Source organism: Notolabrus celidotus, chromosome 7 (assembly GCF_009762535.1).
Source record: "Notolabrus celidotus isolate fNotCel1 chromosome 7, fNotCel1.pri, whole genome shotgun sequence".
NCBI classification, from domain to species: Eukaryota; Metazoa; Chordata; class Actinopteri; order Labriformes; family Labridae; genus Notolabrus; species Notolabrus celidotus.
In genome coordinates, this window is record NC_048278.1 from 32063405 (window position 1) to 32081643 (window position 18239).

At 39.7% G+C, this 18239-nt stretch overlaps 1 protein-coding gene across 1 annotated transcript in view; it reads left to right on the top strand.

Annotated features, from left to right (window-relative positions):
• LOC117815742 (zinc finger protein GLIS2-like) overlaps window positions 1-14994 on the top strand; it is a 46402-nt gene extending 31408 nt beyond the window's left edge. Inside the window, exons 5-7 of the mRNA XM_034687635.1 lie at window positions 519-652; window positions 3496-3614; window positions 9722-14994. Coding sequence (XP_034543526.1) covers window positions 519-652; window positions 3496-3614; window positions 9722-10380 — 912 coding nt within the window. The 3' untranslated portion in view covers window positions 10381-14994. The remainder of the gene's footprint in view (window positions 1-518; window positions 653-3495; window positions 3615-9721) is intronic.
• Window positions 14995-18239: the final 3245 nt, after the last annotated feature.

Below are 18239 nucleotides of genomic sequence, written 5' to 3' on the forward strand. Positions count from 1 at the left end.
GAATTAAAGAACACCAATGGACTTAATATTGATTTTAATGGTTAGTAATGGAGTTAAAAATTAGAACTAAAAAAAATGTTTATTGGGATTTTTTGCGGTTCTGACACTTTTGGATAATTGAATATGCCCCGGGTCAAATTGACCCAGGAACATTATTGCTGTTCCAGATAAACAAACATAACAGGAGGGTTAAGGAGCAAGTCAACAGAATATCTGAAGTTAAAATGTAGTAAATTGGGATTCAAATAATAAAAATGGAAGGACCTGCTGCTTTTCTTTGTTGTTTTATAGTTGAAAGTTGAGTATTTAAGGAGTTTTGGATCATTGGTTTATAAGTAGACTCACAATCTGATTATAAAGACAACACTTTGCATAATACAAGAAGCCTGACAATATAATAAAACAACTATCAAAGTGCGTTTAATGAATTCACCTAAAACATGCACTATGTGTAAAATAACAGCAGTATGTATCCTGAGTGTTATACACAGTGTCTCTCCTCTCTCTCTCTCCTCTAGTGCCACCTGCTGTTCGACTCGCTGCAGGACCTGGTCGATCACATCAACGACTTTCACGTCAAACCTGAAAAGGATTCTGGGTACTGCTGCAAGTGGGAGGGCTGTGCTCGCAACGGAAGAGGCTTCAACGCCAGGCATGTTAATGCTCAATTAACTGAAGTGCAAATTTACACAACAAATTCACCTCTGTTGAACTATAATATGATAAATAACCTGCTGGGACAAGACACTCACTCCTCCCTCTACAAATTTGTTACATTAACCGACAGGCTTCAGGTTTTCTTAGGCGATCATATAAGGGTTGTGAAGTTATTTCAGCTTAAAAAAACGATAAAAAAAACTACTAAGAGAGACACCAAGTGACATTTCCTGGCTTCATTTGTGATTTTGTTAATCAAATGTACCTCATATAACACTTCCAGAAGCAGCTAATGATTATCTTTGATACTATTTTTAATAAACATATTTTTATCAGCATGTTAAAGGCATAGAAAAGTTTCAAAACATCTTGTGGAGTAAAAAAAAAAATGTTGCACAGTGCTTACCAGCTATTAAAATGTTAGAACCTCCACACATGAAGAATAAACAAGCAAACACGCTCATACATGGATGTAGAGTTCAACTCATCCAAAATTAAATCATCAAGAGTGATGAAGAAATACTTTCTGCAAGATTAAAAAGAGCGCACATTGTTTGCAAAGAGATCTTGATGTTTACATTTGAAGGTGAGTAAACTCCCGATCTACAGAAATATTAAGTAATTCAATCATCATGTCACTGAAACAACCCACAGGATCCTGTTTCCTCATGACCTTAGACTGCACACAGTTTGATAAGAAGGTAGTGACTCAGAGATATGGTCTTGGGTCAGGTCATCAAGTGCAGTCATATGACCAGCATTCGAATAAGATGAGGATCCTTATGCTACATGGAAATGCTGATCTATAAATGAAAGCAGCTGAAAACTGATTTTCTTTCAGACTGAGCTTAAATAACAAACTCTACAGCCATCACTGTGACAGCTGGATGATGGGCTGCATTTGTTGTTTTGAAATTTTGTCAAACTGAGATGGAAAAGTATGGAAAAGTAAAGGAGATCAGAGAGGTATGGAGGGGGATAGGTTATGGAGAGCCTTGAATGTAAGAAGAAGGATCTTGAAGTCGATGCTGTATTGACAGCCGGTGAAGTTAATGGAGGGCAGGGGGGATGTGTTTGATGGAAGGGGTTCTGGTTATGGTCCAGGCAGCTGAATTCTGGACCAGCTGAAGTTTATTGGGAAGACCAGAGAGCAGTGAGTTGCATTAATGAATACGAGAGGTAATCAAGGAATTGAAGAGAATAGCGGTGGCGTTAGGTGAGAGAGATGCAAGTGAAAATACATTATTGATATGTAATCAAGCGGCAACCTCCAGTCTAAAAATATCAGTCCAATGCGGAAGTGCTAAAAACTGCAGTTCATCACGGATCCACTTGAGGCTGGCTCCGAAAGCACCGCAAACCACATACACACCAATTCAAAAAAGCTGTTCTTTACAGCAGAAATAAACATGTTTACAGCCTGGTACAAAAGACGAGTGTAGTCTGGATAGCTCATTCCTCGATCGGCACACACTGTACGAGGGGTGAGTTCTTGCATTACGCGGTAATTTTAAAGATATTGAGATTACAAGTCTTCCAATGAGAGACACAGCTGACTTGATTGACAGGCGGGAACACTGTAGCTGTTGGCTAGGAGGCTCAAAGCCCGCCTCTTTATGTCACAATCGCTCAACAGCTGCAATATGGCTCCTGTCCATTATTTATACAATCTGTGTATGTAATAAAAATAATATATAGGCTAAGTGTGGTGGGTGAAAGTCAAGTTGACTCATATATCAAAGCGCAGAGAGGCTGATCAGTGCGCTGCAGGCAGAAGAACATGTATGTGTCACGAATAGCACAAAAAGGAGTGGGCTTTCTGACAGCAAAGTTAAGCGCTGAAAAGCTTCTAAATAAAACAAATACGACGTTAGAATTTAGATCTTAGTTCATTCAAATGAGCTAAGTTTCGTGGTAGAGCTGACCCCATCTGCAGGAGTTCAAAGCCTACCTACCGCTCCGGTTTCTCAACAAAGGGTCCGTGGTGACCGGGATCTCCTGTGGGTAACACACCTACTATTAACAAGTACCTCAAATAACCCTACTTCAAAGACTAAACCATCACACTGAGTATAGGGGAAATCCTGTTATTTAAAAGTTGTCAATTCTTTGGACATGTTTGTAATATTTTGAATGTTTTCATGACATATTGATGATAGAGACATGTGGGTTGTGAAAAATTGATAATAGGATTCTAGCTGTTTCTAACATGTTTAAGATATTCACCTAAAAGGAACTGCCAGACAGCTCAATAATTTAGATTTTGTCCCTTTGGAAAAACCATGCACTATGCAGTCCCATTTAGGGCACTGGTAATCTGGTTTTAGTAATCCTGAGAAGTCTGTTTCTGTATAATTGTTTTTTTTTCCTTTAAAATAAAAGACAGAAGTAAAGTGGGAAAAGGTGTTTTTAAAGGTCCAGTTCATTTTGATCCAGATCAAACCTTTCTGAAAAGCCAGGTCAGGATTATAACCCTCTACCTCATCTATTGTAAAGTTCTCTATAGTCAGAGTTCAGGAAGTGAAAATGCAAACCTGACATGTAAAGCGCTTTGTTCAGAATGCAAAATCAGACTTGTTTTCTCAAGCATTCGTTTTAAAGTTGTGTAATTGATGCTATCCTCAAAGTAGGTGAAAGCTTCCCACAGTCTGTGAGTTATGGGCTACAGTCACATCAGACAAAAGAGAGTCACTAATGAGATGTGGGGCGGGTTGTCAGACTGGAAGACTTGTTCTGCTCCAAACATCAGCAGCCACATTCCTCAAAGTAAAACTGAACACCTGACAGTCTGCATGTCGGTGTGAGTACAAACTGAATGTTTTCTCTGATGTTTTAAAGGTATAAGATGCTGATCCACATCCGCACACACACCAATGAGAAGCCGCACCACTGTCCCACCTGCAACAAGAGCTTTTCACGTCTGGAGAACCTGAAGATACACACCCGCTCGCACACAGGTGAGTAAACAGGGCAAGAAAACCACATCCTGAAAGCTCTGATTGTGCAAAATAGAATCTCATGACATCACTGTCTGCTCACTGTATATTATCCCTTAACCATGAAGTGAACCCAGGAGTGGTCAAAACCAGCTCCACTGCATTCTTGCGTTTTGAGTTTGGTTCCCTTCGCTGGGATCAGGGTCACTTCTTGTATTCTGTGATGAGTTAAAGGGTTTTAGGTGGGCGCTGGTGGCCTAGCGGTCTAAGCGCCCCACATACAGAGGCTACAGTCCTCGTCACAGGGGTCGCCGTCTTGATTCCCGGCCGGTTGACCAGTCCTGCATGTCTTCCCCCGCTCTCTACTCCCCACATTTCCTGTCTATCTTCAGCTGTCCTATCCAATAAAAGGCAAAAAGGCCAAAATAAAAATAAAAAAAGGGTTGTAGGAATTTCTGGTTCAGACATCTTATCAGCTGACAAAAACTTGTACGCCACAGTATTAGCATTAAATCAGGGATTGTTGTGTCAAATAGGTTACATTTTATATGACTGTTCTACGTCTCTGATTTGCATTATTACCAACATGCTAATGTGAGCATTTAAAGCTCTGGTGTAGCCTCACAGAGCAGAGCAGTCTTCATTACACTGGAAAAATGTCCCTCCAAAAACAAGAGAACAAAACTCATTTCAAGGTACTTTTACCTTGAAATACGCAAAAACTAATCTGCCAATAGAACAAGTGAAAATTTGCTCGGTAAGATTTTTTAAAATAAGACGTCATATTTAGAAAACTGTGATCTTAAAATTAGCAGGGAAAACTTATTTTAAGTAATATTTAAGTATTTTAAAGCTTAGAGACTCAGAATAAGACAGGATGCTAACAATTAGTATTTTTTCACTCAAAAAAAGATTTTTGCACTAATACATTTCATGTCAACTTCTTCATTTGAGATATATTCACCTTAATTTGAGTTGTATTATAGCAACACTTATCTAGTTTTAAGACCATCTTGTATTTGAAATAAGATGACAAAGTTTAATTTGAGCATTTTTAGATGTAATGTCTTCTCATAGTGAGCTGGATATACTAATATTCAGTCATGTTGTTTTTTAGGATAAGACAGCTATGCTCTAAAGTAGATGTTTCATTGTGTGCATGTAGTTTGAGGATGTATATTTGTATCTGATTTAGAAGAAACAGTGCCTGAAAACTGTAACCCACCCTTAAAAAACAACAACTTTTCTTTCTTTCTTTCATCAATGGAGCTGTTTTCTGATAGATACTCTAATAAAATGCATTTACTTAAATCAAGTAAAGGGTTTGTCTTAAATCAAGAGTATCCATCTTCTACTAATAAGATCTCAGCTTGAAAAATGTCTGAAATGTAAAATAAACCTTGTTTCTTCTAAATTACAACTTAAAACAAGATAATTTCAAGATTGTTTGACTTAGCAAGATATTTAAGATGTCTTAAAACAAGTCCCTCTATCTTGCTCAAATGTTACTTGTTAAGTAAATGTATCTTAAATCAAGTGAGAGAAGACATTTTGACTAAAAATGAGACAATTTCACTTTTTAAGATTTTGAGTTTTTGTAGTATAAGATTCAAGTTTCAAGTGAGTGAGTGGAAACTGGAGACAGTGATCATGATTATTATTTTAAAGAAGTGTTTTGTCCTTGATGGAGCTCGTGGAATCCCAGAGCTGGCGCTGTGTTTTATATGATAGACACTACACCACTCTTGCCAGACTTTTTATTTTGTAAAACAAATTCAAATCAAGGAGTCAAGGCCATATTCTGCACATCATGTTGAAGGCAGGGTTATCTTTACAGAGAGAAATCATGCCAGAGCGCCACATCATAACAAATGTTATCTCAAGACACTAAAAGCTAAGAGCACACTGCAAAAGACACATACAGTATATCATAGCTTAGCTGTGTTATCACTTGTCAGAAACGTCTCATTAGATTTAATACGAGCTGCATTCACATGACAGGTCCAAATAAACATCCCATTTCAAGCTATTACAAGCAAAAATATGGCTTGAATTGTTTTTAATAAGTAAAAAAAGTCTGGAATTTTCTTGTAATCTAATTGATGTCTTATTTCAAGAAGTCTAGTCCGTCCTCTGGAGAGCAAAACAATTTGAAATGGTTGTTGAGTGGAGGTCAGATTGATCTTTGAAGAAAGATTTATCTTGGGGGCACCAATGGCCTAGTGGTCTAAGCACACACCCCATGTACTGTACAGAGGCTATAGTCCTCGTCACAGCAGTCACAGGTTCGACTCCTGGCCTCAACCACTTGCTGCATGCCTTCGCTCACTCTCTGCTCCCTACATTCCCTTCTCTCCAGCTTTCCTTTCTAATAAATGCAGAAATGCCTAAAAATGTAACTTGAAAATAAAAAGACAAAAACATATTGATTGATTTAGTTCCCACTCATTAATAAGTCTTCTTTTTGGTAGATATTGACTGATCTGATTTACTTTTACCTGCTGACTTCTTAGGAAAAGAAAGGATTCAAAAGTTCAGCAATAACACGTAAAGTGAAATAAAAAACATAATGTTTTCACAGCCTTTTCAAAAGTTGACACATTGTGCAATCAACTCTTTTCACAGGAGCTAACTCAACTAAAAACCTTCCCTTATCAGATTGTGTCCTCTTACCTACAAGGCTATGATGTATTTGACACCATGAAAGTGACAGACCAATCTTGATATGCTGTAAATCAATCATCAACTGCAACAGGAGCCGGAACTTCTCGTCTTTAAATCCTACAGGAAAAGATCCTGATGACAGGTTGACCGTGAATGACAGTACTTGACCACTGTTAGCTCAGCTTCTGCAAATACACTTTTCACAGTTTGCAGAGACTTAGTGATCATATTGGGAGACGCGTGGAACTATGCCTGATGGTCTTGGTTTTACTCATTTAGTCAGTTTTTGTGATCAGAGAAAGTTAAAACTCCTCCGCCACAAATCATGACTGTCAGTGTTTTATCAGGTGGCTTTAAGCACCACTGGGGATTGTTGGTAGCATGACTTGGTCATGTGTGTGTCTGATCATATGCTGCTATAACTTCCCCTTTTATGTGAATGTGCTCATAGAAAACTGGGGTTGACTTTGTGACCAGTTTAATGTGACCAGTCAGCTCGGATTTATGTGTCTGTATTTGTCTCAAGCGGCAACCTCCGGCTGCGAGAATTGAAACCAATGCAGAAGTGTTACAAACTGCAGTTCATCAAGTGTCCACTTGACGCTGGCTCCAGAAGTACAAGAAACCGCATACACACTAATTAAAAAAAGCCGATCTGTACAGTAGAAATAAACATGTTTACAGCCTGGTACAAAAGACGAGTGTAGTCTGGATGGCTCATTTCTCGATCGGCACACACTGTACAGGAGTGAATTTTTTCATAACGCGGCAATTTCAAAGATATTAAGATTACGAGTTTTTTTGAGAGGCACAGCTGACTTGATTGACCGGCGGGAACACCGTAGCTGTTGGCTAGGAGGCTCAAAGCCCGCCTCTTTACGTCACAATCGCTTGAAAGCAGTTATGTTGAGGCCAGCATATCCAATATGGCTCCCGCCGACGATTGGCTTCAAAAACAGCGCTTCAGAAACAGATGGGTGACATCACGGATACTCCGTCCATTATGTTTAAAGTCTATTATTTGTCTTAATTTTATTTCATTAAGGTTCATGAAGCAAAATGTGTGCGACTAAACTGTCGTGTAAAATACCGGTGTTTAAAGGTGAAATAAATGCATTAGAGTTAGATTCTGAAAGAAGCCCTTCAGCCCCTCATGCCATGTCACAGTTTAGCTGCTCTGATGTGTGGTATCGTACAGAGGTATCTCGGTCTGAAGTTGGCCAAGGTGTGGTTTCTGTTTAATCAATCAATCAATCTTTATTTGTATAGCGCCAAATCACAACAAAAGTTATCTCAAGATGCTTTTACAAACAGAGCAGGTCTAGACCACTCTATGTCAAATTATGAACAGAGACCCAACACCAAGACAGGATAAGACTCAGTCTACCCTACCTTAATCCACCATGAGCATTGCATCCCGCAGTATTAAGCTCGTTGCAGCAGCGAGGAAAAACTTCATTTTAACAGGCAGAAAACTCAAGCAGAACCAGACTCATGTTAGACAGCCATCTGCCTCGACCAAGTTGGGTCTGGAAAGAGGGATAGAGGAGGATAAGAGAGAGAGGGAGCGGTGATAGTGATGAGACGAGTAGTAGTAATTGTTGCAGCTGGAGTCCAGCACGTTCGTATAAGCTGAAGTCTGGAACGTCCACAGCAGGAGGATGCCTACGGCAGCTCAGAGTACCCATACATTCTTCAAATTGGATCGTAGATATTCAATCATATATTTTTCTTTGCGTAAGTGAAGTGCAGTGTTCTGTTTTTGAGTGAAGGAGGGGTTATCATCACGGTTAGTTTGCTTGTAATGAGAGGAAAGATTTGAGCCATTTAACGTCATTTGTGGCCTTCAGCTGAGAAAAAGTCTGAGAGAATACACTTGATGAAGTCTTGTGATTATCTGAGCATCTAGACAGCTCATTTTGAACAAAGCCTGAGTTACAACTTCATCATTCTCTGTTTATATCTTTACAGAAGATTGATATCATTGATATCTGGTGTATCACCACAAGTCAAAGAAGTGGCACAGGATACATTGTTATTGCTCAGTAACTTCTTCTACTGAGTAAAACAGTTTCCTCTGAACTTGTGTAGAACTTATAACATTATATTACACAACCTGTTACACCTCACCCTGAGGCAGATTATTGAAGCTAACACCCTGTTATTGACATAACTTTACCTCAGACAAACACCTTTAAAACATCAAAATCACGGTTGTTTATTTGCCAACTTTCAGACATAATAAATAAATCAAGGCTACAAGAGAAAACAAACAAACCCCTCAAAGTACAAAATCACCTCTATGATACTGGCGGTGGAGTTTTAAATACACTGCTCCTCGGCAATCGTACCGCATTGAAGTTTTAGATCATAGGTCACTAACTGGCGGACCGGGGTCCGGGTCTAGACCGAGAAGCCGTCCCATACGGACCCGGACCTACAGCCAAAACAGAACTTCTGATTTAAAATTTGAAGGGCTCTTCTATTTTAACCGGGGCAGCTATTTAACCCACTCAGATCTGGAGTGAGTCCTGAATGATTGGGACCCCTGACTGCCACCGGTTTGGGAGTTTAGTTTAGTTTCTCAGAGAGTGTTTATTGACTGACTTAGTTAGACTCCTTAGTTTTAAAGAGATCTCATGAAAAATAACTTCAAATTTTACTGGACTGTAAGCTTCTTTCAGGGATTTGAATTCATTTTTTTGTTATTTATAGGGTATATCAATGAGTTTGTGTTTCCTTTTTCATAATTTAATTTCCAGCACAAATGGTCAACATATTTACCAGAATGCAGGAATTAAGTTTTAGATCCTCAAAATTTCCTAGGGCTGGACCCCCAGATCCCCCTCTGCCTTGATATGTTTAGATGAATCCTAAATTTGGGGTATAAGGTTTGAAAAGGAGTGCTGTTCTATTTACCTCGCCCCTGCCCCTTGAGGCAGCCAGAGTACACCACTGATCATTTATCATGTTCAATCCTTTGTGATCAAAATAAGTGCACGTGATTAAATGCAAGTCATAAAAAAATCGAACCTCTGACACTCAATGTTGGCAACCCTGGTTTAAATATTTTTTTCAAAAGTTTTTGAATCGTACTGAATTAATTTAAGTTGACAGTCAGGTATTATTAAATGCAGATAGAGTATATCACACTACATAGTTAGACATTATGATCTTTCGGACCTTTGCTTCAAGATTTTTTTCCTAACTGGACCTGTTGCAATTTTAGTTGAATACCCCTGATTTAGATTATATGCAACACGGCATGCAAGGCTTAAGTAGTGAAGACGAGGTAAGAGCGATAAAAAGCACTGAAAATGTCAAAGCATACAACATAGGTGAACATTGTTTTCTAAAGCTCTTCCACCCGCAGTGAAACCTGCACCATCCAGTCCTCTTTATCTGTTCTATTTTTATTCTAATCAGGGATGTTTCTTGTCTTTCGTCCTGTTTCTCTCTTCCAGGAGAAAAACCCTACATCTGCCCTTATGAAGGCTGCAGCAAGCGTTACTCCAACTCCAGCGACCGCTTCAAACACACCCGCACACACTACGTGGACAAGCCTTACTACTGCAAGATGCAAGGCTGCCTGAAGCGCTACACCGATCCCAGCTCGCTACGCAAGCACATCAAGGCCCATGGGCACTTTGTTGCTCAGGAGCATGGTGCTCCCAACAGGCTGGGGACCAGGATGGGCCTCCCTGGGCACCAGAGCCCAGCTGATCATCCACCTGTAGGCGGGGCTCACATCATCATCCCCAGTGCTGCAGCAGCTCTTCTTGGAGGCCTCGGGGGATCTTTGCCTCTCTCTGCTTTTTGCCATGCTAGAGCTCTGGGCCACCACGGGGCGCCACTCTTCTCCCTAGGGGGAGGAGGAGGCTTCCCTGACTCTCCTCTGTTGCACTATGGACTTTCAACTGCATCCATGCTGGGGCTGGGAGCCCTGGGAGGCCTGGGACGGATGGTACAGAGGGACATGGAAGGCAAAGATGAAGAGGAGGAAGGAGAGGAGGGGGAGGTTCTGAACCTCTCTGCAGGAGTTGGGTCCAGACGAAGTGACCCTCTCTCCTGGGTGGTTGTTCCCCAAAGAGCCCTCCTGCTCAAACCAGCTGTTGTCAGCTAGATGTGCACTCAGCAAAGTATGTGTGCCTGTTTGCATGAATGTTTAGTTGTGTGTGTGTGTGTGTTCACAGACATAAAATCATGGTTATGATTACTGTGTGTGAGTGTATGTAATGTGTATGTGTGTAAGAGAGGGATCAAAGGTCGCTGTTACCTAACGGAGCCATAAGAAGCACTTCAGTCATTCCTGCCCACAAACGGCTGAAGACAGACGCACAGAAGTCTTCATGTTGACTGAACAGAACTTTGACGAGACTGTTGAGTGTTTGCACCCTGCATGTTACAGCTGTTTCACACTTCAAACGGTCAACACGCCCAAACAGAAAGAAAATCTTAGAGGTATCCAGCCATGCAGATATGATGTTACACTTTTCTTTTTCTAACCCCATCACGGGGATGGTTGTCACACACTATGGGGTTGGTTGTCACAATGGTATTTTAATGGGAAAAATCTTTTAAAAAAGGCAAGAAGGCAGAACTAAATTTGAAAGTTTAATTGCACTGACAAGTGATAGGTCTACATAATTTAATGCATTTTAACATAAAATGAGCAAGGAACATGAACAGGAAACACCTCTTTAGGCCAGCCTATATAACAACATAAAGAACAAAACAAATAGGCTGTACAATACTGGCCTACTCAACTCGGCTACATGCAGTCACTGTCTGAGTTACAGTGAAGGCAAATGTAGGGTCTGCACACTCCAACTAATTTCACCATGCATGATTTTGCCAACATAGGGGTTGGTTGTTACATGTGACAACTAACCCCAAAGAGAATGTGACGACCAACCCCAACTAGAATTTTTTGCTAGCATCAAGGCTAACAACCATCTAACAAGTAGTTAGCTAGCTAATAAAAATCTTAACTATAGCTTTCCCCTCACACTTTGTAAGGGTAACACTTGTTTTGTTATAAACCCATCGTTTAAAAGCCTAGAAGAAAAATACTGAGGAGCTGAATATTTACAATTTGACATGAAAAACACAAAAAGTCCTCTCACCTCAAGTTCAGCTGTCTTACTCCAGAGAAGACTATGTAGGTGAGCTCTGATCCTAATTCTGGAAATGTCCATACCCCAATTTGAGAGACAGTGCCCTCTGGTGGCGAGATATAACGAGTGTGCCAACCAACCCGTGTGACAACCAACCCCGTTCTCCCCTGCTTTATAGCCACCCTGTAAATGCCAGTTAGTCCATGACTTATGACTCAAATGTCTCCACATCGAGAAAAAGAATCAACATGACATGACACAAAGAGGTTCACACAGTACGATGAATCCTTAAAGTTATAACCAGTTACCTTGAATAAAAACGTTAGCCGCCAACCGTCCCACATCCCATGTTCCAAACCAAACTTTATCCTGTATTTAACTTGACTCCTCTGTAAACAGTTGGCGACACTTCACTGATCCTTGATGTGTATAAACACTGGATTTGGAGGTCCTAATTTGAACCTTTGACATCTATCTGCATGGCTCGATACTGAAGGGAATAGTTGTGTGTGATTTGGGTGAACTGGCTTTTTGAAATTCTTTTTACAACTTCATCTGCAACTTGACTGAAACATTTTTACCATGGACAATCACCTGTGTTAGATTTACTAAACAGGGACAAGGAAAAGCAGATGCACTTATCATTTTGTAGCTTAAATGTGTGACAATCCCCGCTGACTGCTTTAATAGATCCATGTTTTACCTGAAAACGATGGAGTATACAGCAGGACCATGGGGTGCAAGAAATACAGTCCAAACACAATAATTCAATGTAACATGAAAAAATAAGTCTTGTAGACCTCGTTTAGATGTTACATCAGAACTTCTTTCTTTCTTCAGACAGTGCTTGTGCAATTAAGGGTTTTAACCTTAAGTGACTGTAATATTTCAGTTATTCCACATTGCTCTTTTCAAACAATGGCAGACATAAAACATTTTATTTGTTATCTTAATAAACATTTTACTTTATAATTGGAAAATAAATCAAATATCAACCTTCAAATTTTAAATTTCAGACCCTTCCATGTCTGAACCACAGTGGTGACTGCAAGACGGTGTCTGTGGGTTTAATCTGGATGTTCAGTTGTCATGTGCAACATGTGCACCTGAGATAACCCCTCACCTGCTTTATTTTTAAGCCAGCAGTCAGCAAAATAATGACCTCCCTCGAGGAAAACTGAATCTCCTGAGGCCCAATTATGAATATATATTATCAAGACCTGGATAGAGAAGCCCTGCTCAGACATACCTCCAATTTCACCCAGTGGCCACATGCAGTACTGCAGTGATGGCCTGTGTCTACGCACATTGATTTTTGCACTAGCACTTCCTATTTCTATTCAAAGCCAATGTAGTTCGGTTTTTACAGTTCTTAGTGCCCTGAGCAAAAACAACCCTCTGCTCAGGCTGTTTTTTAAAAACTTTGCTCACAACAATCTCAAATTAAAGAATACTTCATATTTTTGAACACTGTTGCTTAACAACGTCTCTTTCCTGATTGGTTCCCAACAACCAATCAAAATCAAGAAAGCGCGGAGGAGGATAAACTTAGAAGACTCACAATTTCAAGAGTAGAATTTCCAGTTCTAAATATGTTTCAACGCCAAGACACAATGTTTTCTTCTTAGATTATTTACTTAGAGCAAACATGAGCATATAGAGCATTTTAAAAAGTTCTTAGAGGTCATCACTAAGGAAAGTGGACTTGCCATAATGACTATTTCTGTGACCCTGTAACAATAAGTAGAGTGAGAAATGCTTTGAAACTAAGGTTGTGTGCTACAAGCACAAAAAACACTGTCGGTGGACACAGGCCCTAAAGAATTTCCTTCCAGACCAAAAAAGACTTTTCCCTTAAAGCCAGCAATACTGAAGAGACATCTCTATCACTGTCAACAAACAAGGTCAAGCATGACTATTAATTACAACTGAAGGTACATTTCTGAGCCGTAGTGATTATTATATTTGTCAAACTTGGACGAAGTGGATGAATGCAAATTCAACTCAACAATGCTATCACAGTGCAAAGTCTTTAGCTGCATACTCTCAATTGGAGATGATAAAAGGCAGTTCTTTGGACTGAAAGGCCGTCATCCTTGAGTCCTGTATCCAGCAGTGCTGTAGTTGAGTCTCCTGACCTTGAGTCCTCAGAGTTCAAGTCTGAGTCAAGTCCAAGTCATCAGAGAAGAATCAGAGTTGAGTCCGAGTCGAGTCGAGTCCCCATTACACGATGAATATTATTGTTGATTACAAATAGGGTGACTGTTTCTCTCCAAACTGGACTGGACTGAAACTCAAAGCTAACTACAACCCACCCGCTATTAATCCAATTTTTAACCAACCAAACATCTTTGACCTTTTTTAGTTGTTAGCAGTACTGTTAAACAAAGCAGGCTAACTCTAGCATCTGACTAACTTATGGGGACAGATGTCTGTCTGTTACAGTTTGAGGTTGTCTCTGTCCTCTCATCCATGATTAGCTGTGCTTGTTTGCTTTCGCTGTAAAAGTTGTGAAAGCCAAAGACCTGGCTCATGCCGCCTCTTTTGTCAACTTATCAGGTCCTGTTCCTGGACAAGACGGCCGGCAGGTGAACACACGAGACAGCCCTTGCTCTAAAATACAACATTAAGACAGTCTTAATTAATAAATAAGTCTGAGTCCTCCTCTCCATCTTCTGTCCTAAAGTAGTCTGAGCACAAGTCTGAGTCAGGAGTCCTGAAATTCAGGTCTTGAATTGGACTTGATTATGATTTCTCAAGTGCTATCCAGATCTTTATCATATAGCAAACATGGACCTGATGCCACACATTATAAAGTATAATGAGGTTATCTCTTAGACACTGGTCATAAAGTGATCTCAGCACAGCTGTCAGCTACTCTTCTGATAAACTCTTCTGAGATACAAACTCACTCAGGATTAGGATATTATTGACACTACAATGTGTGATGAACAGCTTTGCTTACATGAGCTCCCTGTCCGACCACATGGTTTTAAAGTTGCAAGAAAAAGAACGGTGTGGACGTGACTGAATGCAGGTTGAAGGTTGACTTTATTTTTTCAACACTTCCTCTATTAATCATTCAAAGACAATGATCTCACCAGGATCAGCTCTTTCTTTTAGACAAAACCAACTGAGGACTGCATTCAATAGAGAAACAGACAAAGGTGTGTATTAAACAACCATGAGTACACATTTGCATCATATGATTGTTAAAATACAAAAACGGTACACTACCAGAAACCAAACTATCAAATAAAACTTCTCTTGTGTTTTTTTTTTTTTAAGTGTGAATGTTTGACAACGGCCATGCGAGGCCTGTTCCTGTGATGATTTATCTTGTACTCTTGTTTGCACTTTGATTTATCCTAATCAGTATTTCAATGGTGTCTAAGTGCCTTGTGTTTCAATGGAAATATATAACACAATATATGAAAAATATTTACACAAATGTAAAGTGTATAAATGTACTTTTCATTACATGCTCGGAAACAGAAATTGAGTAACTTGACAACAGATGTGATTTGTACATCAGGGCCACTGCAACACTTTCTACGAACATCACCACTGTTGGTGACGAGGACAATGACTCTCTGTCAATAAACAAATGACTAAAACCATCTGGTCCCCTCTGTCTTGTGGTCTGCTGTTGGTTCACTTTGTGCCACTGTGTGGTCGAACCTGTTTAAATTACCTCTCACACAGACTCATTCAATTCCTTTTTTTTAATCTCCTGTGAGACCTGAAGAGTGAAGAAAATCACTCTTTTTTTGTACTACAAGTACTTTAATGTTCTAATAAACTCCCCTCATGTATTTCAAAGTAAAGGACAAAATTTAAAGGTGACATATCATGCAAAATTGACGTTTGAATGGTTCTCTACCTGAAATTTGTGTCCCTGGCATGTCTACAAACCCCCTGTAAATGAAAAAAATCCATTTTGCACCTGTTCCGATTTCTCCACCTTTCAGTTTTCAGTGTTTTTGCTACGTCACAACGACATCCGGTCTGTAACGGAAGTCAGAGCTCAGAGCTTGTTCAGCCCATAGACTGTATAAAATACAACTCAACTCCTCCTCCATTTTTTAATTACCTGCTCACATGTGTGCTAACAAGGAGCTTAGGAGGGAGGCATGCTAGTTGTAGGCTGTCTTAATAATTTGAAGATCTAGTAGATGATTTTTATTTATCATGGAAAAGTGCTAGCGCTGGTTAGCATAGCTACAAAGCTACATGTCGTAGCTGTCTACCAAGACACACGTCGACATACTGACAAATAAAACAACAAGAAACACTAAATCTGTGACCAATCCTTCAGAAAGGTCCTGCTGCCTTTCTGGCAGAGGTCGGTTTTACTCCCCACGTCTGCAGATTTGAAAATCTAGTGGATGATTTTTATTTTTCATGGAAAAGTGCTAGCGCTAGTTAGCATAGCCACATAGCTACATGTTCGTCGCTGTGTACCAAGACACACGTCTACATACTGACAAATACAACAACAAGAAACACTAAATCTGTGACCAATCGTTCAGAAAGGTCCTGCTGCAGGCACCTCTCCATCAGGATCAGATTCTGGATCAGATTCAGAGGGTTGAAGTAACGCGGGTCTGTGAGCAGCCGTGTATATTCAGCCAACATGTAAACATTAGATCAACATGCTGGAGAGCCAAGGCCACATCCACTTCCTGAGGGGGCGTGGTCAGAGAGAAAACCGACTGTTCTGCGCAGGGCTGACAAAAAGGATTTTTCAGGCAAATATAAAAATGTTTACAGCCTGGTACAAAAGACAAGTGTAGTCTGGGTAGCTCATTTCTCGATCGGCACACACTGTACGGGGGATGAATTTTTTTCCAACGCGGCAATTTCAAAGATACTGAAATTACGAGTTTTCCATTATACAAGACACCGCTGACTTGATTGACAGGCGGGAACACTGTCAAACTCTGCCTCTTTACATCACAATCGCTCGTCAGCAGCAATATGGCTCCCGCCGACGATTGACTTCAAAACAGCGCTTCAGAAACAGATGGGTGACGTCACGGATACTACATCCATTATATATATACAGTCTATGTTAATACTCCCATTTCTACACACTGTACCTTTAAATTACTGCTGTAAGCACAAGAACTACATATTCTTGGTTATGGAGATAGCATGATTTGAGCTAAAAGCATAGACTGTATAAAATGTGGACGTAGTATCCGTTCGACATCAACCACACCCTTCCCCTCTTTCGTGATGGAGAATCCTTCTCCATCACTGGCACTGCCCTCTCCTGGGTAACGTCACACCTCTCGAACAGACAACAAGTCATTAGTATGAACTACTGCAGCTTCTCCACCGCTCCTCTGTTACAAGGTGTCCCCCAGGGTTCTGTGCTCTGTCCTCTCCTATTACTACAACTCTGTGAAATTACACGCAAACACAGTCTTTATTTACAGCTCCCTATCTAACCCAACCAACTGCTACATGTTTATGATGTGCTAAATATTGTTGGTCTGAGTTATTTCTTTGAATGTTTCTTTTAACCTGTGCATTATGATTGTTAAGTGTCATAGTATTTAGAAAAGTATTTTATAACTAAAATATTGTATTTTTTTATTTTTTTTAACAACAACAAATATGATCATAATAATAATAAGAATAAAAATAATTACAATGATAATAATAACAATATTAATTTGAATAGTATTTATATTACTATATATTATTTAGGCTATTAATATTGTTATTATTATTTTTATTATCTAAATGACTTATAAAAAAAAGAAGTCAAAAGTTGAGATATGGTTTTAGTTCTGTCAAGGTGCTGATGGGGGTACAAAAGCCCCACACGTCATGGTGTAATAATAGCTAAACAAGCTCATAATGCTCTGTAGAAGGAAAGAAACCTGATATAAGCAACCCTTATACAAAGATTCTTTGTGTAGTCTTTACAGAAAAACAAACCTTCAGAGTTACACATGACTGATATGTGAAGCTACCTGATCGACCAGATTCTTTGCTATTGTGTCTGAGACCAGAGTGAGGGGTTGATGTTACAGCACAGCTGCAGTACAGGGGCAGGAGCTGTTTGAGGACGAGGAAGGAACAAATGAGTTCTTATTTATTTAAGCTTATTTCATTTCAGAATCAGAATCGGAATCAGCTTTATTCTAATAATAATAATAACAATAACATCAGCTATAAATACAAAAGAACAACAAATAGGCATGACTAATATGTACAGGCTAAAATAATATGATAATAGTGCAGTGGTGAGTAGCAGAGGTAGTTTTTACATTAAAAAAATAGTAGTTAAATAATAAAATAAATAGAAATATGGAAATCTGCTTCTCCTGAAGTCCACTGTCATCTCCACAGTCTTGAGCGGGTTCAGCTCCAGATGGTTCTGACTACACCAGAGTCATTGGTGTAGAGGGAGAAGAGCAGTGGGGAGAGAACACATCCCTGTGGGGCACCAGTGCTGATGGTCCGGGTGCTGGATTTGATGCTCCCCAGTCTCACCTGTCTCCTGTCAGTCAGGTGATCCACTGACAGATTTCATTTGTATTTGTTTGACTAATATGGCATAACTATATCAGACTACTTTTTCAAATGCTTAAAATACTCAAATTTGAGCCATTTTTTCTCCTGAAACCTCACACACTTCAATCACCTTGTACCGCATTGACAGAGTAAACAGTTTAGCTGTTGTAACAAGTACCTGAGTGTCTTCTATTATCTGTGGGTGTTTCATACTGACAGCTGTTTCTCTTGAGGTTAGATGGAGCCACTTGAGTGTATGATAATGTTGGCTTTAACCAAGAAGCAAATAAAGTTAATGTTTAAATACTGCATACCTAACTATAAGTCAATATTA